General features: G+C 43.7%; 1 protein-coding gene across 1 annotated transcript in view; it reads right to left on the bottom strand.

The window, feature by feature from the left end:
- LOC147705871 (fer-1-like protein 4) overlaps positions 1–24,351 on the bottom strand; it is a 1,142,165-nt gene that overhangs the window by 680,433 nt on the left and 437,381 nt on the right. The window contains exon 16 of the mRNA XM_086932323.1: positions 20,973–21,081. Coding sequence (XP_086788449.1) covers positions 20,973–21,081 — 109 coding nt within the window. The remainder of the gene's footprint in view (positions 1–20,972; positions 21,082–24,351) is intronic.

Raw genomic sequence — 24,351 nt, forward strand, 5'->3', positions numbered from 1 at the left:
ATAAAGAATTGAGAATTAAGGCCTTAAGAAAGAGATCCGTGGATTGTCCCTCTGCTCCCTCGGGGACTCCTACCATGCGGATATTGTTGCACCTTGCCCACCCTCTTGATCCTCCAGTCGAGCCACTCTCTATTAGCTTTTTTGTAAGTTCAACAACTTGTTCCTCTAGGTGCTTGGCTTTCAATTGGAGGCTTCCAATGTGTGTTTCATCTGTATTCACTTTGTCCGCCATATTTTCGGAAGTTCGCTTGAAGCAGGTACACTTCCTCAGTCACTGTGTCTAATTTAGGTTCAATCGTACTTCTGAGGTCCCTTATTGCTTTCATGAAGTCCCTAAGAGAGAGATCAAGTGCTAGGCCTGTCCCACCAGCCTCAACAAGGTCTCATGTGGCTCCTCCCATCTCCTCTGCTTCCCCAGAGCAACTGTGTACTTATCAGGATGAGGGCCCTTGTTCCACACCATAGCTGCTAGACCCAAGGCATCTGGGGTCAAGGGACCGGGACTGGACTGCTGGTTTCTCAGGCAGAGTCCTCACCATCAGCTCCCCTCAGTTGTCACAACACTATCTCTCTCCTTGCAGCAGTCAATGCAACTGATTTCAGGGGTCCCTTGGGCTGCCGGGCCGAGGCTCGGGCACGGTCTCATGTCCTCAAAAGGTGGTGTTTCTTACTCTCTGAGCTAAGTGTGCACCCCTCAGGCTTCCACGTTCTCTACCAAGTATACTTCGGGCCCACCCTGCCTGACTGGACGCAGTGGCTGATGCAGGACTTTCAGATCTTGCCTGGGGGGCTGAGGATCAACAGTCTTGGGCTACAGCCGATCTTTATGAGGGATGCCAGAAATCTGCATTCCACCGCAAACCAGGGAGGGCCCTGCCTGTGTGTGGTGGTGGGGGTCTCTCTCCTATCCCCCACCTTAGGACGGATATTTTGGTTGGGCCCAGGTACGCAACCCCTGATCGAGCTGTCAAAGTCAAAGGCTGTTCCTGTATGAGACATGTAGGCTTTGACCGCTCTTCCCAGGAGCTGGGCCTGGCTCCCATGCTAAGTCTCAAGCCGCACAGCCCAGAGTAGGGCCCATCGCTTGGTTCCAGCTTCATGGCACCGCTGAGGCCACAATCTGTTCAGGCAGGCCCTTCAGCCACCCAGTACGGTGCGGAACCTTAACAGCCCCATGGCAGTTCACGACATGGGTCACCCACCTGTAGCGATCTGCGCAGGGGCAAGCACAGGCATCTCCAGTGCTGTCATCGGGCGATATCCTGACCGATCCAAGGATTGTGTGTTGGAGCAGGGTCGCCTTCAATTCCAGCTATCACCACTTCAGGGCCTCCCTTGGGCAAGGGATCCAGCCACAGACACTGCCATCATAGGAATTCCGATTACATGTCACTGGGTATGGGCTCCCAAGCAGCAAGGCCAAACCCTTGCCTTCAGTATACTACACAAAAAACTGCCAATGCTGCTAGTACAATTCAAAATTCTCTATATATTTACCTCATACGAATTAAACACTATGGGCCAAAGGTCTACGCGTTTCGAACTCCCTTTGGTACGGAGTTCTCATCAGGACCATACACCACTGTAAGTGAAGGTAAGAGAGGGGAGACCCTTATTAATCGTTTGTTTACTATAACCTGAAAGCTGTTTTTGGCTCAACAACCACCTTTCCCCCTCTTCCCTCTCTAATTAGGACTCTAGTTGTGAATCACCAACAACTGCGACGCTGAACCACCTGAATGATAAACGTGTGATTAGCATTATAACTCGCGGTATCACAAAAGTCAAACACCATACCCAAAATAATTCTAAATATGACTCACTTCTTATGTGTGGTTGAAATTCTCACGCTGTGGGAGAAAAACAAATGCATTGTTTACTACTTGGGTTGTATTATTTTCGGAATGCATTCTCCAAAAAACGCTGTTGGTGTGGTCTTACCTATTTGAAATTCGTGTGCTCCCAAACACTGGTTATGATTTTGGTAAGGGGTATTTCCCGGACACTTCCGCAGAGTGCCTAGAAGGGAAAGCGAAATTCTGTCAATCTGACCGTCCTAAAGTATCGAGTCTCACGTGTCAGTCTTCGTGGTATCTGGATGATCAAGTTCAGGGGACCGCTTACCTGTCTTACGTTCCGCTCCCCGAATGTCTCACGGACCGGTCCTCAGTCCCGGGCGGTTTGCATTCTTCCGCGTTCATGTCTGTATTTATTTGTATCACGTGACTTGATCGGCGAACGTGGGCGCCATCTTGTAAAGGTAAATAGCGTTAGGAATCTATCATTGTAATTCATATTGTGGAATTGGGCCATCTTTAGAAGGTAAAAATACGTTGGAAATGTGTCATTTCGTAATCTCTATTAAGGATTTGATACATTTCTGGATCTTTCTTTTTAACAGCGTTCATGTCTGTATTAATTTGTATCACGTGACTTGGTCGGCGATAATGGGCGCCATCTTTGGAAGGTAAATAGCGTTAGGAATATATCATTATGCTCCATATTGTGGATTTGCGCCATCTTTGGAAGATAATTTCGTAATCTTTATTACGGATTTGATACGTTTCTGGATCTTTCGTTTTTACCAACACAGGGCATATTACAGTTGCGTTTTGTTGGAATAAGAGGATTGTTCATCAAGGTTAGGGGGGTGTTGTGTTTAGGAATTGGATCAACCACCGTACTTTAAAAAAGAGACTACTAATTTATACTCCATAGTAGAGAAGCATTGTAAGGCAGCACAATCTGTATTCTTTACAATTTGTATATTTCTGACAATTCATTGAGTCCTTCAATAGCCGAGTTGAATTTCAAAATCATCATGGCTTCTTTTAGTGAAAGTTTAGCTTCTAAATCTCCACCTCTTGGATCCTGCTCGACTTTCATGATGACTGTCCCTCGTAGATCATTATCCCGATGATTTTTTAATTCCCAATGGTTCACCAAGGGAGCATTGGGGACCTTTCTTTTGATCCTTGATCTATGTTGTTGGATTCTTAGTCAAATCTCCTGATTCGTTTTGCCAATATATAGTAAATTACAAGGACACTTGATCCCATATATAACATTCCGTGATTTACAATTTGTGAAACATTCATGTTTCCACGTTCTTTCTTTATGCTTAAAGGCTGACCCTTCCTCAGTTAAAGCACAACAATTACATTCACCACACTTATGGTGGCCCATTACAGGGGGTAATCCAATCATAGTTCTTAAGGTGGGTTGGGCTTTCACTGGCAAAGCTGCTCTTACCAGTCTGTTGGCTATACTTGATTCTTTTTTAAATGCGAATAATGGAGGTTTTTTCAGCTCTTCACATAAATTTCTGACCAAGTGTCAATTGTTGTTTACCACCTTTTTCAATTTATTGGAGTTGGGGCAGTACGTAGTAACCAGTACTATTCGGTCCAGTTTCTGTTTTGCTTTTTTTTCCAGTACGCATTCTCGTGGGGTCCACCATGCTCTTTTTTTGGAGCGTTTAAGCAATTTTTTGGGGTAACCGCGTTCAATCAAATTGGTGGTCAGTCTTTCTGCATGTTTTAAGTACTCTTCCTTGTCTTGGCAATTTCTCCGGATCCTTAAATATTGCCCAAAAGGAAATTTTCCTTTAGGCTTCGGGGATGATTGCTACTGTAGTGGAGCGATCGATTCCGATCAGTTTCCTTTTTATAGAGAGTAGTCATCAAACCTCCTTCCTCCGAAGGGTATATTTCTACATCTAGAAAAGGAATTTTGTTTTTTGAATAAGTCAGGCTGAATTTGATTTCATATGTTCTATTATGCAGCCATTCATGGAAGTTTTTTAGCTCATCTTCCGGACCGGACCACACAAAGAAAATATTGTCAATATAACGATTCCAGTTTTTTATCCATGTTATAAAAGGATTGTCATGATAGATAAACTTTTCTTCATAGCTTGACATATACAATACGGCCAGTTCTGGAGCAAATGGACAGCCCATTGCAATGCCGCCTACTTGAAAATAAAAGTCTCCATCAAAATAAAAGTAATTCTTTTTTAATGCAAAACTTACCAATTGTACAATGAATTCTGTTGGTACCTTTTGTGGTCGTTCTCTTGTCTCCAGTATATTTTTGAATATCTGTATACCATCATCTTGTGGTCTCTGTGTATACAGGGACGTGATGTCCATTGTCACCATCCAATCACTCGTCTTATCGAATTCAACTTCATTTAGTTTGTTTATGAAGTCCGTTGTATCTCTAATGTAAGATTTTACATTAGGTATGAATGGCTTTAAAAAGAAGTCTATAATTTTTGATATTGGTTCCATCAGAGATTCACAACCTGAGACTATTGGACGTCCAGTTTTTTTTTTTCATTTTTATGTACCTTTGGCAGTACGTAAAACAAAGGAATTCTAGGATGTTGAATTTTTAGATATACTGGTTCCTTTTTTCTGAGGAAGCCTTGTTGGAATGCTTCGTCGATAATAGCATGGAGGTGACATTTGAGTTCTAGTGTGGGGTCTTTGTTAATTTTGCGATAGCAATTTTCTTCACTTAATTGTTTTTTGACCTCATTGATGTAAAGAGTCCGATCCCATAACACAATTGCCCCACGTTTATCTGCTTGTTTTACAATAACATATGTATATGTAAATTTGTAAGTGCCATTGATTCTGATTTGGTGATATTGTGCTTGATCCACACATTCTTTCTTTCCATGTCAGTAATTGCTGATAAGATGGTTCTTTCAAATGTTAATACCTCCTTTGGTATTTTATAATTTGGAGGACAAAACGTGGATTTTTTATGTGGGCCAGTAGTTTCAGTGCTAAATTCCAAGGGATTTTCTGCAAAGAAGGTTTTTAATCCAATTTTTCGGAAGAACTCCATGGTTTCGATTTTCAGTTTGACAAAATCTTTTCTTTTTGTGGGTACAAATGTGAGTCCTTTTTGAAGGACACTTTCTTCATCTTTTGTCAAAATTTTGTTCGAGATATTGAAAATAAGTGAAAGCCTCAGTTCTTGTAATTCTGGCGTCTGGTCGACATTTCCCATGGTTAGTTGTATCTTGTTTTTCCTCTGGGTTTTGTCTGGCCTCTCCCTAAAAAAGTTGATCCCTGTTGGTTATGTTTAAATGATCCTCTTCTATTATTAGTTCTTCTAGGGTCAACGTTTTCTCCCTCACTGCTACTTCCAGATGACAAAGTATCCGAAAAGGTGATGTATTTTTGAGAGGATCTTCCTTGATACTCTTGTAGATGTCTTCGAGATTCAGGACGGGAGTAGAAATCTGATTGTAAAAATGGGTATACCTTTTCTAGGTTAAATTTTTTTTGATCTTTATCAAATTGGTTGGTTTTTTGGTTTATGGTATAGTCCTTAAATTCACTAATTTCTTTTTCTACTTTTTCTAGTAGTCCTTTTGCGTCCGTAATCAATTGGTTTGTAGCAATGCTAGTTTGTAAAGTTTCAATTTCTTCTAGTTGTACTTTTGATAATCTCTGAGCTGTTTCGATAGTCAGTACCATTAAATCCCGGCTTCACTTTGTTTCAATATAGCGGTAGCCCTTTTTGTAAATGGGGTCTTCAGTAAAAATTACTGGTATGTTTTTTATTTGTAAACCTCCTGGAATAGTCCCGGCTCTTAGATGTTTGAGTAAAAAATGGCCATGTAAATCCGTTCGAATCTGTTTTTTCTTTAACCTGAGAAGTTTGTCCGTTTCGTTTTGGTTTTGCGCTGAAACACTTAGAGAGGCTGATGCAAAAAGGGGTGGAGCAGCTAACAACTTTTTTATATGTTCCTCGCTATATGCGAAAGCTTCATTCTCTGACGTATTTTCACACACACTCAATACATTTACAGAAATTAATGAAACGAGACACTTAAACCGACGTAGGACCAAGTTAATATGTTCTCACCTGAGAGAAGCCCATACGCAGTGACGTGTAATAGCATTGATAGTAGGCAACAGCCTGTGTGGTAGCCAACAATATTGAGTTCCTAGCAATCCTAGCACCGTAGCGGTTTTGTTTGCTGTGGGTCGTGGACTCTGCTTGGACCCTTCTCTCCCCGCCACCGGAATTACAACTTGCGGAACCCGCTTCGCGGGTCCCGCTGCGCATCAGCACGACAGGGGAGTCTTGCTGCATCAGTGCGTGAAGGTCCAGGGCTGCGAGCGTGCGGGGCAGGACTTCAAATCCCAGAAGCCCCTGCACACCGCGCCTCTCGTCACCTGGCCGCTCTCCCTGGACACACGCCCCGCCTGTAATCATCAAAAGGCTTGTGAGGACAGCTGAACGCGGGAAATCCTAGCACCGTAGCGGTTTTGTTTGCTGTGGGTCGTGGACTCTGCTTGGACCCTTCTCTCCCCGCCACCGGAATTACAACTTGCGGAACCCGCTTCGCGGGTCCCGCTGCGCATCAGCACGACAGGGGAGTCTTGCTGCATCAGTGCGTGAAGGTCCAGGGCTGCGAGCGTGCGGGGCAGGACTTCAAATCCCAGAAGCCCCTGCACACCGCGCCTCTCGTCACCTGGCCGCTCTCCCTGGACACACGCCCCGCCTGTAATCATCAAAAGGCTTGTGAGGACAGCTGAACGCGGGAAATCCTAGCACCGTAGCGGTTTTGTTTGCTGTGGGTCGTGGACTCTGCTTGGACCCTTCTCTCCCCGCCACCGGAATTACAACTTGCGGAACCCGCTTCGCGGGTCCCGCTGCGCATCAGCACGACAGGGGAGTCTTGCTGCATCAGTGCGTGAAGGTCCAGGGCTGCGAGCGTGCGGGGCAGGACTTCAAATCCCAGAAGCCCCTGCACACCGCGCCTCTCGTCACCTGGCCGCTCTCCCTGGACACACGCCCCGCCTGTAATCATCAAAAGGCTTGTGAGGACAGCTGAACGCGGGAAATCCTAGCACCGTAGCGGTTTTGTTTGCTGTGGGTCGTGGACTCTGCTTGGACCCTTCTCTCCCCGCCACCGGAATTACAACTTGCGGAACCCGCTTCGCGGGTCCCGCTGCGCATCAGCACGACAGGGGAGTCTTGCTGCATCAGTGCGTGAAGGTCCAGGGCTGCGAGCGTGCGGGGCAGGACTTCAAATCCCAGAAGCCCCTGCACACCGCGCCTCTCGTCACCTGGCCGCTCTCCCTGGACACACGCCCCGCCTGTAATCATCAAAAGGCTTGTGAGGACAGCTGAACGCGGGAAATCCTAGCACCGTAGCGGTTTTGTTTGCTGTGGGTCGTGGACTCTGCTTGGACCCTTCTCTCCCCGCCACCGGAATTACAACTTGCGGAACCCGCTTCGCGGGTCCCGCTGCGCATCAGCACGACAGGGGAGTCTTGCTGCATCAGTGCGTGAAGGTCCAGGGCTGCGAGCGTGCGGGGCAGGACTTCAAATCCCAGAAGCCCCTGCACACCGCGCCTCTCGTCACCTGGCCGCTCTCCCTGGACACACGCCCCGCCTGTAACCATACGGACTACCTATATAAGGGAAGGCTAGTTCCCGCTAAGCGGGAGCGTGCGGGAGAGTCCCGGGAGAAGCCCGGGACAAGGGCGGGGCCGTCTGTGGCCGTCAGTGGACTGCAGTGGACGGGCGGGCCACCCCTCTAACAACTTTACTAAAGGTGAGCACTTATTACGGATACTAAAATGGGTGACAGCGAGAACTTTGATGTAGAAAACAAGATTGCTGACGCCTCTGTTTCCCTTATTACTTCCTTTGAGTCAATGATAGACTCTGCCTTCAACGAAATAGTGGAGACCGAGCGAAGGTTTTCTATGGTTTCTTTTCCCATTAATAACAAAACAACTTCCACAAGTAGCTCCAGTGGTATCAATGGTAATGCACATATAAATCCAGAAATAACTGTGGTAAAACCATCATATCCCTCTGCTGACGTGCCAACTATTCAGGATGATGAAAATACTGTCATCCCTGTCCCTGCCTCGACAACACCAGTGGCAGCAACGCCAAAGCCAACACTGACAATGACATCCCCGGTATCCCCTCAGACAGAGAGTGTTACTACAATTGTACAATTGTAACTGCCCCGCAGGATGATGTCATTAATGTGGACATCATCGACTCTAGTAGTAACAAGCCGGGGCAGGGAGAAACGTAAAAGAGGCACATCTAAGCTAAGTGCGAATAAAAGAAAACAGCCTGTATTCCACAAAAACCAACCAACACCGCAAAGTCTGTGGAATAAAAATAAATCATCTGGGGTACAAATCGTCTTGACAGAGGATAAAGAGGATAAAGACTCCGCAGACCTGGATAGTATTTCTGATGTATCCATTACTAATCCTTGTGGGAACTCTAAAACTACATGGACCCAAACTACAATAATGGGTGATAATTTTAATCTATCCAGACAGAACGGAAATATGATAGAAACCATAGTTGATACTATTTTTAATCGGATTGAAAAACAAATGATCAGCCAGTTTAATAATGTTTTTAAAAGACTTGATAGATTGGATAACCTGGTTAAAACAGGTGAAACAAAAAGGAAAGGGTCAATCATCTTGGATCAAGTTAGAGCAGATCGCCTTTTGAAGGAATTGGAAAATGCAAACAATATATTGTCATCAAAAAAACAGGTTAACATCAGTACCTCGGGTGGGGCACTAAGCAATTCTGTTTCTGCCTCTCCTTTGACGGAACAATCATCAGTTAAACCCACAACCACTAAAAAGGGGCCAGCTATGAGTAAGGCTAATACATCCACGAAACCAACTCCTATACCTGCCCCTAGGAAAGTTGTTATTCCATCGACTTCTAATCCCTCTGTTCCAAGCAACAACAGTGGCCCAACCATTTTAAGCGCAGCTCCTAAATCGACAGCGGTTAATAACAACGTGGGCACTGGCTCCCAAGGGTCTACTAAATCTTTCAAACATCAAGGACCAGCATTACATCTGCCACCGGATGCCTGTCCTTTTGTTTTGGTTCTAGCAGGTGTCCCGCCACTGAGGGAGGATCAGGGGGAATCGTGGGTGCAATTGCGGAATAAGAGCATAGACTGGCTAACCAAACACAAAGGTGTTGGTTTCGACATCTCCAGAGAGATTATATCTGCGCGTAGGGTATCGTGGGTTGGCCCTTTACTCAAGGACAAGGAAGGTGACTGCGTAGTCCTCAACTTTAATAATCCTGGGACAGTAAGAAACCTCCTAAACAGAAATTGTAATTATTCAACCATCCCAACTGTTGCAACTATGTTACCCTTGAGTTATTTCTATAGACAACCGGCCACTCAACCTCGCCCACCCCCTATGCAATTCACAGTGCCATTAATGCATCCACAACCAGCACCATTTATGCATTTTCAACCACCATCTGTGCATTTTCGCCCACCTCCTATGCAATTCCACCAACCTTATTTCCCATTACAAATGTACAATAGATATGCACCACTTTCGGACCTGGATATGCAAGACTGACCATCTTCGACTACCTTTGTCGATTCTTCTCCGGTGTCCGAACTCCTGATTGCCCCGGAAAATTCGCCTCAAAGAACCCTGAGCAAACCACTTCAGACCCTTGCTCATTTGCCTCTGGACTCAGTACTGTCTATTGTTAGCTGGAATATAGCAGGCCTAAATTCTAAATTGAAAATTTCAGAGTGGTTTAAGTGGGTTGATAATAATTGTGATATATTGTTGCTACAAGAAACATGGAGTACAACGTCACCAACAATTGAGGGCTTCTGCTGCCACAATCTTAAGGCTTTGCCGTCTCCCATGGGTCGACCTAGTGGGGGACTATCTATTTGGTCCAAGATAAAATACGGGGTGCATACTAAATTGATCCCTACACCAGGTATCTGTTGTTTTATGGCTATCAAGTACATTAACAGATTGAAATTGTGTATTATAAACTTTTATAATAATGATTTTGTTAGTCGCCCAAATGGCAATTTTATATTATTGTTTAATTTTATAGATGAAATTATGGGGGGGCAAAAGCATGGATCTTTCGATGGTATCTGCATCGGAGGGGATTTTAATGCACACTTGTATCGCCATAGCCCAATATGTAAGAATGGGGCAGAATTGAAAGATTTTATAGCTTCCCATGACTTAATTAATGCTATGGAATTTGCAGGTACAAGTATAAATAATGTAACAACCCCCACTTTCATAGGTCAGGGCTGTGCTTCTACGATTGATTATATTTTCACATGCCCTGAGTTAAGCGAAATAACCTTAAAAGCTGAAGTCGTCTGTTCTGCATATAGTGATCACTATCCGCTTAAAATTAACATACACAATCCCCAGACCTCAAGGGCTGCAGTGAAACCAGATGTAGGACCTTTAAACCTAGCTTTATCAACCGATAGATTGAGACTAGCATGGAAGGGAGCTGACAATAAAGGGATACTTTCCAGAGTAATTAAAAAATACCCTGAGACAGTTGAGACTTGCCTGTCGCATACAAGTCCTGGCAATGAGGTGGTTGGCGCTTTCGGTGATCTATGTAGGGCAATTAAAATTGAATCATCCAAACCTGTTAGGCAGAACATCTTGCAGGGACCCCGTTGGTTTGATACTTCCTGCTCTAGGGCCAACAGGGATTTGAGGGCTGCACTTAATACCAGCCCGAGGGACCCTCAACTTGTGAGAACACTAAGATCACAATATAAAAGGGTCTTATACATTAGATCTGAAGCCCTAGTAATTAAACATTGGGAATCACTTACGCGCACCGCCAAATTGAAGGACTCAATGGGCTTCTGGAAAGAAGTCAAGTCGTTAAGATCCTTTGGTTCTAACATCAGCCAAATTAACAGTAATATAACGGGCGAAGCATGGGTAGAGCATTTCTCCCAAATTTATGCCACATCAGCTACCCCTTCAGATACTGTCTCTCTACCCCTTAGCGATGAACCCTTGACCTTTTCATTACTTGAGGTCGAGGACGCGATCACTGATAGTGCTAGCAATAAAGCTCCGGGTCCTGATGGTCTCTCCATCGACCAAATAAAATCAGAAATCAATTTCTGGGCTCCTCTTTTATGCAACCTATTTAATAACCTAAATGACAGCTCAATTCCCGAATCCTGGTCGAACAGTGTCATCGTGCCCATATTTAAGAAAGGCGATAGGTCGGATCCCGCCTGCTATCGTCCGATTTCACTAATCGACAACACGCTAAAAGTCTTGGGAAGAGTAATCTTCAGAAGGATAAGGGATTGGGCTGAAGATAACAATATTCTTCACTGTAGTCAATTGGGTTTTAGAAGTAAGGTGGGCACTACAGAACAATGCTTAAATCTAAACCTGATTATGGCCAAATATATTATTGTTAAAAAATCCCCTCTTTATTTAGGTTTTATGGACTTGAGTTCTGCGTTTGATTTTGTTAATCGTTCTAGGTTGTGGTCACTTTTGCTTGATTATGGTTTAGACGATTCACTGGTGTATTTCCTTTCTTATTTACATAGGGATTTAAAAGCACGAGTACGAATTAACAATGATGGTGATCTGTCTGACGATATCCCTATTAGTAGAGGTGTTAGACAGGGCTGCATACTCGCCCCACTGCTTTTTATTTTATACATCAATAGGTTAAGCAACACTTTGAGTGAGATTATTAAGGATGTCCCCATAATAAACGGCTCGCCCATCACTACTCTTCTTTATGCGGATGACGCTGTATTGATGGGGCGTACGCCGAATGCATTACGCACTTTAATCTCCGGCTTTGTTGCCTTCATGTCCGACCTTGGTTTAAATACCAATTTTAAAAAATCTTTTATAATGAATTGTGGACCAAAGAAGTATAACATTGCATCCATTAAATCGGGTAATAATATTTTAAAATGCACCAGCACTTTTCCTTATTTAGGGTTGTTATTTTCCAATTCAGGCTCATGGCAGCAACATGTCGCTTTTGCAAGCAACAAAATTGGCAAGTCTATTAACTCGATCCTATCCCTTCGCCAACCGAAATTGGCTGATGTTGTTACCCCTATTCTTTCCATCTACCGTACCCAATGTCGACCAACTGGGACTTACGGTGCAGAAGTATGGGGATATTGCAACAGCTCGGCCCTTCAGGTGGCAGAAAATAGATTCTGTAGGAGGGTGCTAGGGGGAGTCCCCTGTGCTCCCACCCTGATTTGTCATAATGAATTGAGGCTGCCTTACATTGCTGATTTTATAAAGTCAAGGCCTGCCCTATTTTGGATTAAAATCTGGTTAAACCCAGCAGCAACATTGACTCGTAGTATTATATCAGACTGTTTGTCTAGTGACAGATCTCAACATATACCTTGGTTAAAAGCAGTCAAAACTAGTCTGCAACAGGTGGGACTAGGATCTTTATTTAGTTCCCCCGACTTAATTGTACCCGCTCATAAAAACAGTATTAAACGGGCACTTTTGGAGGTATATACTGAGGAAAGGATGAGATCAGAATCTAGTAAACCTGTGGTCATGAAATATTTACGCATTTGTGACCCAGATGCTGATAACCCTAACAGTTTTATTAGATATTTGACATTGCCAATAGGTAGATGGAACCGGAGTCTTTTATTTAGGTTCCGGGAGGGAAGCTTAGTTTATCTGCTTAGCTTCCCCATTGGCTACAATAAAAATTTAGAAGAATTGGATTGTCCCTGTTCTTTAGGTGGACGACAAAATTTATTGCATTATTTCTTCTTTTGTGGCCATTACAAATTGTATACATGTCAATACTTAAGACCAATCTTACGTAAATATAATCTACGGGAATCTATTCCTGCTCTGCAATTTTTGCAAATGCTGCATATGGATGATGTTATTTACTCTGTTAGCTGTTTTATAAAAGCTTGTGTGAAATCTAGGGCAACCATGGAAATTGGATAATGGATAACAGAGTTATGTTGGTTTATTTACCTGAGTATCAGTTACTAAATAGTAATAATATTGAATGATTCTATGAGATACTTTTATATTGGGCAACTGTGGATATTGATGGATTAATACTCCTTAGTATTAGGCACTTGCACTTCGTAAATTATATTATGCACTTTAAGTCATCTTGCTGCTTAACCTAATTCGATCATTGTCTTTTGTGTAAAAATTGTTTTTAATGTTTCTAATGTATTCTCATTCTGTATGTACTTTTATGGATGTATTAAATCCGAATAAAGATCATTTGAATTGAATTGAAATATTGAGTTGGAGGTTATTTGTATTGTTGGAAATTGTTGTTCTCTGGTGAGAACATAGGAACTTGGTCTCTAAGTGTTTCAGCGCAAAAGTGAATTTCATAGGTTTTTTAAGTATTAGGCACGTTTGCAGAGTGGTGGAGAAAGGGGGCTGGGCCTCCGACCAGCTATCAGGAACCCTACTGTGTTGGACTTACAGGAGGTACCAGGAGGTCTTCTTGGCTACCAAGGTCATTCTGGGGTAAGGTGGACTTCATCCCCCAAATGGTGGTGCACCAGGAGGCATGCTTGCAGAGTGGTGGAGAAAGGGGGCGTGGCCTCCGAAGACCTTTTAGCAATCCCGCTGTGTTGGACTTACTGAAGGTAACAGGTGGGGTAGTTGGCTCCCAAGGATGTCAAAGGGGCCAACTACTTCATACCTCTAGTAAGTCCCACACAGCAGGATTACTGAGAGGTTGTCGAAGACCACGCCTCCTTTCTTTACCACTCTGCAAACGCACCTCCTGGTGCACTGCCAGTAGAGGGATTTAGTTCCCTTGGCTATTGAGGGCACTTGGGGGATAACTACCCCTCCTGTTGCCCCCACTAAGTACCACACAGTAGATTTGCTGATAGGTTTTTGGTTGCCATGCCCCCTTTCTCCACCACTCTGCAAACATGCATCCTGGCGCACTACTAGTTGGGGGATGAAGCACCCTTTGCTCTTGAGGGTCCTTGGGGACCACCTACCCCTCCTGTTTCCCCAGTAAAACTCACTCAGTTGGCTTGCTGTGAGGTTGTCAGAAGCCACGCCCACATTTGCCACCACTCTGCAAACACGCCTCATAGCATACTACTGGTTGGGGGTGGAAGTCCACTTTAGTCCTGAGGCCCTCAAGAGTAAAGCAGAATTGATTCTTCAATTAGCAGCTCGCCAGGAGACGCGTTTGCAGAGTGGTGGAGAAAGGGCCTCCAAGTCCTCTTAACAATCCAGTTTTCTGGGACTTTCTGGAGGCAACAAAAGGGGTTCCTGGACCCCAAGGACCCTCAGCATTCAAAGGGACTCCACCCCAAACACCACTGCACCAGGAGGCGCATTTAAAGAGTGGTGGTGAAATGGGTGTGGCCTCTTGCGACTTGCCAGAGGTTTTCTTTAAAAAAACACATCTAAGGGAAGGGGGCTGTGTAGCCCCTATTCTCTGGGCCATTTTCAGCCCCAGTGACCCATTGCTTTTTTATTTTTTTGTAAGTAATGGGAGGGGCTGCATGGTCCCAAGGGCCGTCTATGGCTCCATGGGGAGGGGGGAGGACCCCCTCCTTTACTGGACATGGCCCCAGGGAGGTAATGATCCCTGGGGCTGCGGGGGGCCACATGCCCCCTCCTTAATTATTTAGATTTGCCCCGGGGAGGTGGGGTCCATAAGACTGAGGTGGAGCCGGAGCCCACATCACAATAACTTTAAATTTAGCCCTGTGGAGATGGCAGTCCCCGGGACTGTGGGGGACGCCTAGGGCAACCCCACATACATTGTAATGAATGCCCCAGGATGTGGTGGTCCCTTAGGCTGTGTGGGAGCATGTAGCCGCCCCCCCACATCAATGTTTTGTTTTGCCCCAGGGAGGTGGCCGTCCCAGGGCTGCAGGGGACCGGGCGGGACACCCGCATTAAAATTCACATTTTGCCCTGGGGAGGTGGCAGTCACTAGGCCACAGAGGTTGTGGTAAAGGCAACCCCTGCATAATAAGCTCCAGGGGGGGCTCATGAGTCCCCCTCCTTTATTTGTACACTGCCCCAGAACCTGGTCCACCCAGGGGCCAATTAATAACGAAGAGTGGAAGAGTGCGCTTTGTAACTTTCTTATTTCAGCTGGATTCTAGGGTGACTCCCACCAAACAGAACATTTTTTTTTTTGGCCCTGGAAGGTCCCTGTGGGTCCCCCCTCAAGAAGCCTAGGGGGGTCAGGGTGTTTCTACCCTGTCCCCTTTTTTTCTGTGACTTCGTTCAATCGAGTCACAATATGGCTGCCAACACTTCCTGGTTTGAAATGTTGGCAGCCAATCAGCACCAAATCAGGAGAGGTTGCGGATCCACGGCTCCCCTATTTAAACAATTGGAATTTCTTAAAATAACTCTGAAACTACTGAAAGGATTTAAACCATTTAATAATATGTTCGCTTTGTGAACCCACTGCTACCTTTCTGCCAAATTTGGTATAATTCCGTACAGCAGTTCGGGCTGTACCCATGTCTAAAGTTCCTACGGAAATCAACATGGGGAAAACACGTTTTGGGCCCACCTCTTTTTCTCAGCTAAAGTACGCATCAAACTAGTGTTACAAATTCCACGAGGATTCATCAAAGGAGGCCAAAGCTAAATCAAAGGCAAATCAAAAAATGCTCCACCAGTCCGACCGGTAGCTGCACCACCGCGAGAACCACAGCGGGTCCAGCGGCATGCTTGTTTAGCAGCCACATTGTGGAACACCGATTGCGGCAAGAATTTGTGGGCAACTTTGAGCAGGCATTATGGGCAGGAGTTTAAGAACATTGCATTTCTACGTGATTGGCGGGTCCACTGGGGTTTTATATGGACTGCCTTCCCCATAATGCACTATACTTATAATGGAGCCCACATTAAGGCGTGACTTTTATAAATTAAGGGGATGTTTTGGTGATTCTTTCACCTCTTTCCGCAGATGCAGCCTATGAAGAAGGGCGTGAGGCCGGAAACGTGTTGGAGTTTCCTGCTGTGCACTGTCTTGTTCTGAAGTTGTCCTGTGCCAATAAAGCGATTTATACACGGTCACTCCGACCGGTAGCTGCACCACCGCGAGATCCACAGCGGGTCCAGCGGCATGCTTGTTTAGCAGCAGCATTGTGGAATGACAGTTGCAGCAAGAATTTGTGGGCATCTTTGAGCTGGCATTATGGGCAGGGGTTTAAGAACAATGCATTTCTACGTGACTGGCTGGTCCACTGGGGTTTTATATGGACTGCCTTTCCCATAATGCACTATACTTATCATGGAGCCCACATTAAGGCGTGACTTTTCTAAATTAAGGGGATGTGTTGGTGATTCTTTCACCTCTTTCCACAGATGCAGCCTATGAAGACGGGAGTGAGGCCCGAAACGCGTTGGAGATTTCTGCTGTGCATTGTCTTGTTCTGAAGTTGTCCTGTGCCAATAAAGATTGGTGACAGTGCAGCTTAAAGCGTGGACAACACTGTTTACTTTGTATTTATTTATTTTGAAACCAAAGTGCCCAAAGCAATTGAGAGCGCACTCGACTTTCAGAGGAAACCATGATGTTTATTTTCAAGAAAAACAAGCATCAGCATTCAAACTATGTATTTTTCCTTCAGACGCGTTTCGAGGCTGCTGCCTCTTAGTCATGGATGATTAGCATAATTCTCAGCAGATGACTCTGATCATTTCACTTGCCATATGTCTCATTTAAATATCCCTGGTGGGCCTCGCAAAGTGTGTAGTTTAGTCAGTTGCATGCTAGGACTTGTAGTCCAAAATCAAAGTCTTTATTCACTTTTTACCCTCGGTGGGCTCCGCTTTGAAGATGCTGTATTAATCTTTTATTTCCCTTCAGTGCGCCATGAAGCTGATGCCAGTTTGTATTATTCACCTCTGAAGTGCATGTGGCAAGCGGTATGATCGGAGTCATCTGCTGAGAATTGTGCTAATCTTTATATAGATGGATAGATGGATAGATAGATAGATAGATAGATAGATAGATAGATAGATAGATAGATAGATAGATAGATAGATAGATAGATAGATAGATAGATAGATAGATAGATAGATAGATAGAGAACAAGAGAGAGAGAGAGCGAGAGAGATATTACCTACTGGCTGATGCTAGTCGGTAGTTATAATTAGGAACTACTTTCAATAGATGAAGAGTTTTTGGTTTCGTAATAACTTTGGCGCTATTTGACGAATCTTCACAACATTTTGGAAACTAGTACAACAATCACTTCAGCCAAAATGGGTAGCTCTTGGTCCTGAAAGAGTCCTTTTGTAATTTGGTGTAAACCCATTTAGTAGTTTTGGAGGTATCGAAGAAAAACGATATATATATATCTAGGGATGCAAATACTCTGCAGTTCCGACAGCTCTTTTGGTGAGAAGTGATTGACTGCCAACACTTTAAACCAGGTAAGTGTTGGTGGTTGCTATCTTGGGATTCTGATTCATATGAGTCCCAAAAAAAGGGGCAAAAAAGAAGGGGGCAGGGTAGGAATACCCTGACGCCCTAGGACTGGGGGCAAAAATGTTTTTATTTTTTTATTTTGTTGGGAAACCACAGAGGATCCCATATCCTGGCAAAAATGAAAAAAGCAAGTGTGGTGGGGCACATCCCGGGGGAAGTGCTGTTTACATTAAGGGGGAGGGGTGCCTCATGGCCCCCCTCCCCAGGCCAATTTCTGCCCCGGGTACACCATCCCCCAGGGTCTGGGCCATTTTAAAAACAGGGAGGGAGGCTAAAACTTGTGCCCTAAGCGAACTATAACTCGCACCCTCACCATGCACTGACAATTACCCCACATATTACATCACTCATGTCATCTTCTATGACATCATTGATAATATCAGTACAATATTTTCTGTAAAATTATTGATGTGAAAACTGTGCATGGTGGGGGCCGGAGTTATAGTTGTCTTAAGGCATGAGTTATGGTTTCTTGAGATAACTAACTATAACTGCTGAATGTCTACATTTTTGTGTGTGTAAATTGTGAACCTACCTATAACGTCCCTGTAACCTTTGGCTTTTTTAGTGAATTGCTAAGGTTTTTTTAAATTTATGTACTAACTATAACGTCTCTGTAACCTTTGTTTTTTTCAGTAAAAAAAAATATATATATATATGCACATCTACAAATAAATATATATATATATACAAATATGTATATGGATATATTTAGGCACACATGAAAATATATATATATATATATACATATATTCACTGAAGAAAACAAAGGATAAAGTGATGTTATAGTTAGGAACTGTATTGAAATCTCAGTGTACATTTAAAAAAAATCATAGAAAACAAAACAAAGGAACATTATACATAGCGTTTTAAGCTAACAAAATCACAGGAATTCATCATTTAGAGTTATTTTAAGTAACTCTAACTCGTGCCCTAAACAATGATAACTCTCGTCCCCACCATGCACAGTGCTGTCACAAATGATGTCATTTCATATGTTGCTGTGATGTTATCACTGGTGTATAGTAAATGTCATGAGTGGTGTAAGATGGGAGGTAATTAGCAGTGCATGGCAAGGATGCGAGTTATAGTTACTTAAAGGCTCAAGTTATAGTAACTTCAGCTAACTACAACTGGTAAATTTCAATGGTTTTGTTAGTTTAAAACAGTAGGTTTTAACAGAAATCTTCACATAAGTATAACGTCCCTTTAACCTTTGTTTTTTTCTGTGAATTTCTAAGGGTTATTTTCATTGTGAAATAAGATACAATTACAATTCCTAACTATAACGTCACTTTAACCTTTGTTTTTTTCAGTGAATTTCTATGTTTTTTAACATAAAGTAAGATGTATGTCATTGTGCAAGGCATGGGGTTGAGCACAGGGTTTGGCATGCAGTCAGGCCCTGTGCCCAAAACCTGAGACTACGAGACGCCTGTTGCCCCTCCAGTTGTGCGCAATCTGTTGCAGTGGGGTTGGCTACAAGGCCTGGTCTCTGGTCAGGAACTGCTCCCATCCGCTGATGTCTATGTGATGTTACATTATAAAGGGTGATATTTAACTAAGGCACACTTATTGACTTTGTCTAAATGAACACCAAAACATAAAAAGTCTATCTATTGCCTTTATCAGGGGTTCAGAATATCAACAAACATAAAGTAGACCTATTGTCTTGGTAAAAAAACACCAATTATTATAATCAAATGTATATTTCATTAATTCAAACAATATTTATTAAAAGTGAATGTAATAAAAAACTTATAATAAAATCATATTAGAAAATCATCAACACGTCTTTCTCTTAACATTTCAGACGCCATTAAGTGCAGACAAAAAAACAACAAGAGAGCCCTGCATTCCACCTGCAGAGCATAGAGCTCCAGCTCAAAGTGCTTAAAAAAATATGAGAAGCCCCCAGGGCTCATTAATTTAATGGCCCAAGTGACTTACTGTTTTTTTTTTATGTTGCTGGGAGGCTGTTGCGGTCTCTACAGCCCCACACAAGATTAAGAAAATGCTTGGTGATGCCCCTGCCCCGTCTAGGGACACCATAATGCTCCTAAAAATATATTTGAAAATCCCTTGCAGGGCATCATAGGGTGCTACATGCTGGAGCAATGAATAATAAATGAAGGACTCATTTATTATTATTTTTGTTTTACATTTTTGGATACTTAGGTACCCACGTGAGGCACTCACATCTTTAATTTTTGTTGGGGTTCTGCGGGGGGGATTCCCAGGGCACCCACAGCCCTGCTGATACCCCAGACAGAGCCGGCCACTTCTTAAATTTTTGTTGTTTGACCCAGTACCAACCCAGTGAACCCACAAGCCAGCTTTCATTGGGGGATGCCACAGAAGCACCAGGTCCCCTGGTAGATCAGATTTTTTCTAAGATATGTAGGCTCCGCGAATACTTCGCGGCATGAAATATCTATATCGTTTTAACTTTAATTTCTCTGAAACTACTGAGCAGTTTTTGCAGTATCATTGTTTACTGTTCCTATAGAAAAATGAATGGGGAAAACATGTACTGGGACCTCCCCCCTTTTTTATCATCCCTGCTTGATGGATCACTCAGAAACTTTCCAAGAAGGAGGTGAGGTGAATGAGACTTTTTTTTATCACCCCTGTTCAGTTGGTGTGCTTCTTTTTACTCTTCTTACCCTTTAGGGGGGGGGGGGGGGGCTTGTTATACTTTTCCTTCAAGCTTCCTCAGTTGGAAGGTTGCTCTTTTTTTTGTGGATCGGAGCTGGGTTTTCCCCCCTGAACCATTGTTCACCCTGTCACCTTTTGCCTCTTGTTTATTTGCCCATTCGAGCAAGCCTTCTTGACCCTTGTGTCCTTCTGCACTTGGTTGGTTGGCTTTTATCATCTGCGGGGCATTCGCCTCCCTGCCCTGTCCCATCAGGCTTTCTTTTGATCAGCTGCCATGGTGATTTCCCTGCTGGCTGTCAGTGTTGACGCTGCTTGGCATCTTCCCCTTCTCTATTCTCACTTCCATCTTCAGTGCTCCTTGGTACAGGGGGTGGGGAATTTTCTATTTTACACTGGATCATTCAAGCGGTTTACGGGGCTCAGGAATTGCTGCTACTTGTGAGTTCCATGGAGGGCATGATAACCTCTTTGTGTGTTGTTTTTGTATTCTATTCTATTATAAGTCTTCTTGGCTATATGCTCACGTTAGTAAGGACTGGGACAAGGAAGTGGTTGAGGAGGTGTCATTTATATTGCTTACTGGGAATCTTTCTCATCCCAGCCCTTATGTCTTGCCGGTCCTGCCAGCAGGAACCTATGACTCTGTCTGGTTGGAACTTGGAAACTCAACTCAGGAGTTGTGATTGGTTGTGTAGTGTCTGGAGTAGAAGAGGTTAAGCCCCCTGCAGTGAAGACCCAGGCTAGCTTATTTACTTGAGAAGGACGGGCTCGACCTGTCTGGAGAGTGCATACATCTGACATTAATAAGGATTGGGACAAGGAGAATGTAATGGGAATAATGGTATTATCAGTCAGTAATCAAAGTGTTACTTCTTCCACAATGTTATGTTCACTGCAGTACAGTAATGGTGCAAACACAATAGCAGAAATTTCTGTCACGTTATCTTGAAAAATGCATATACCAAAATGAGAGGAATACTTACCTATAGATATCTCAAACGTGACAGGTTTGATACCAATGCTGGGGTCTATCATTGTGGCTTCGAAAATAGAAGCAAAGAGAAGGAACTCATCCTTGACACCCAGTGCATTCTAAAATGACAAAAGACAAGCTATGTCACTTATATTAAATTTATGTCACTTACATTAAATTAACAAGTGCTGAGCAAAGCAAGTTTTGATGGCTTACTGTGAAAACGCTCATAGATATTCAGTTGTTTTGTCCCTTCATTACGAACTGTCTATTTCTGGGTGGATCTCACTTGCTCTAGTTGACCCTTACCAAGCTATGCAATTGACAAAGCCCACACTAATGCCTATCCACCTAGATTACCTGCTATAAAATTAATGTTCAATAACTCATTAAAGACCACAATAGGGCTGAAAAAAACAGAACTGGTATTATGATTTAAAAATAAAAATGTTGCTGATAACGCCATAAATTATACACAAAAGTGTATGCGCGAAAAGTCCACTTTTTCGCCTTCCCTTGTACAATCCAGATGCCCTTTTGACCATTTGCTTAGCCTTTCTAAAGAACATTTTTTATATTTGTTTTTGTAATATTTTAGCCTATCCTAAAAAATATCTGTCTTATTAAGCTACCTTCACTACAGCATTTATTTTATTTATTTAAAAAGTTTTATATAGCGCAAACAAGATCTTCGCAGATATCAGAGCGCTTTACATAGAAGGGTACATGAGGGAGCATAGTCAAACAAGTAAGTCAAGCTTTACATAGAAGGGTGCATGGGGGAACATAGTCAAACAAGTAAATCAATAAATCACAGTACAAATAGTACAGCTAAGTGACTACAAAGCCAATCATGTGAATGATAAAACAACTCATACAAATAAGTAAAGGGGTTAAACATGTAATACAGATCGGTGCAGGGTGTTAATAGGGTTCGAGATAGTAGTTCAAGTGTATTTAGCCATGAGGATAGCTTTTACTTCTTTTTTAAAGAGTGTAGTGGAGGAGATAAGCCTGGTTTCGGGAGGGAGTGAGTTCCAGATCCTAGGCGCCATTCCTGAGAAGGAGCGCTTGTATGTTTTTTCCTTCCGGAATCTTCGAGGTTTCAGCAGAAGATTATTTGTGCCTCTCGTGTTTCTAATTCCCCCAGAGATTGTCAACTTCTGAGCGAGGTAGCCGGGTGAGTTTAGGTGTACCGCCTTGTGTGTCATGCAGGCGATTTTCAGATGTATTCTGGCTTCAAAAGGCAGCCAATTCAGGGATTTCACGTCAGGGGTAATGTGGGAGTACTTTTTTGACCCAGTGATGAGTCTCGCTGCAGCATTTAGAGAAGCTTTTAGTGGTGCGGTTGTAGTTAGGGGGAGTCCGCAGAGGGCGGTGCTGCCGTATTCAATTCGTGGGATGACTAGTGCTTGTACTGCAGTTTGGAAGTCTTTGGCTGGGAGGTAGGGTTTAAGTTTCCTCAGAATATTGATCTGGAAGTTCGCTCCCTTTGTTGCCTTGCTGATATGTTGCTGCATGTTGAGATTAGTGTCGAGTGTTATGCCTAAAGATTTTGCTGAGTCCACGATGGTGGGTTGGACATTGAGTGCGGTTAGGAGTTTAAGCCAATGTTGAGAGGTGGATATCTTCGCTGGAGGTGAGATCAGAAGGAACTCTGTTTTCAGGGCATTGAGTTTGAGGTGATTATCGGCAAGCCAGGATTGGGTGCAACTGATCGTTGAGTTCAGGAGCAGGATGTCATTGGGTGATTGTAATTTGAGGTAAAGTTGGGTGTCATCAGCGTACATGTGAAAGTGTACATTGGATGCTTGTAGCAAGGTGGTGAGAGGTTCCATGACTAGGTTGAACAAAGTTGGGGATAGAGAGGATCCTTGGGGGACGCCTAGCGTTACAGGTATTGGCGAGGACATCAGGTTGTTGCTCTTGAATTTTTGCGACCTGTTGTGAAGAAAGGAAGTGAACCACTTGAGGACAGTTCCAGATAAGCCCATTCCTGTGTTTAGTAGTTCTAGTAGATTCTCATGTTTAACGGTGTCAAATGCTGAGGCGAGATCAAGAAGGATGAGGAGGCAGGTGTCGTTTTGGTCTAGCATTTGAAGTGCGTCGTCAATTATGTGAGTCATAGCAGTTTCTGTGCTGTGTCCTGCTCGGAAGCCTGACTGGTGAGGGTTGAGGAGATTGAATTGCTCAATGTGTTTAGACAATTGTAGTTGTGCGCATTTTTCCAGCAGTTTGGCGAGAGTGGGGATATTGGTGATGGGACGGTAATTGTTGAGATCAGAGGGGTCGGCTGTAGGTTTCTTTAGTAGAGGTGTGACCTGGCCAACTTTGAGGGAGTCAGGTATGCTGCCTTGTTGGAGAGAGCTGTTGATAATTTTAGTCCAGAGAGGGAGAAGAAAAGGGGTAAAGTCTTTTACTGCGGAGGCAGGGAGGGGGTCCGTGAGGTGATTGGATGGTTTCAGTGTGCTGAGCAGTTTGCCAATTTCTTCTTCCGAGTATATGCCGAAGGTTGACCATGTAGCATTGTTTTTTGGTTCAGTGGGTGCTAGGCATTGGGGTTTGGAGTAGAGGCTTGCGTCAATGAGGAAATCGCTTTTTATTTTGTCGGTTTTTTGGATAAAGAAAGCAGCGAAGTCTTCGCAGGAGGGTGCCTCACGCCCAGTGTTGAGTGGTTGTGGTTGCTCCTTGGATTGTGACTTGATTAGCTCAAACAGTTTTCTCGGGCGGTTTTTTGCTTGGTCGAGTTGGAGGCTGAAGAAGTCCGATTTTGAGCGTTTTATTTTCCTGAAGTAGGCGTTTCTCTTTTTCTTCAGATCTTTTAGGTGCATAGCGGAGGGGGCTGATCTCCAGGTCCGTTCTGCCATTCGCATGTCTCGTCTATCCTCGTTGAGACTCCCGTCGTACCATGGTTTGGAGATTTTAGTAGAGACTCTTTTTAGCTGCATAGGTGCGACCTCATGACCGCATTCAAAATGGCCATTAAACTCTACCTCTGTATGAGTAGAGCCTAAACGAGCAACGCTCATAGGGGATACAGCTAAGCATGCTAGACTGTAAACTAATGATACACACAAAACAGGCACGTCATAGGCAAGCTTCTTTGGCACAAAGAGCTGGTACAGCATTCGTAGTTGCAGGCCAAGATTTATTATTTCGCATACAAAACAGGCACGGCCCAAGTTTCAGTAGAACAAGTTTTTCAAACAGAGAATGTACATTATACATGGCTCAAAAGGCTTTTGTTATAAGCCAGGCATACTGAGTCCACTCCAGGACTGGTGGACTTGGTGCATGTGTCCCATCAACATCCAGAAAACCTCATTAAAACGTAGAGTATGGTGAGCAATCATATTCAGTATATATGCCTGTATAAAATGTATTAAAAA

This window comes from Lissotriton vulgaris, chromosome 7, assembly GCF_964263255.1.
Source record: "Lissotriton vulgaris chromosome 7, aLisVul1.2, whole genome shotgun sequence".
NCBI classification, from domain to species: Eukaryota; Metazoa; Chordata; class Amphibia; order Caudata; family Salamandridae; genus Lissotriton; species Lissotriton vulgaris.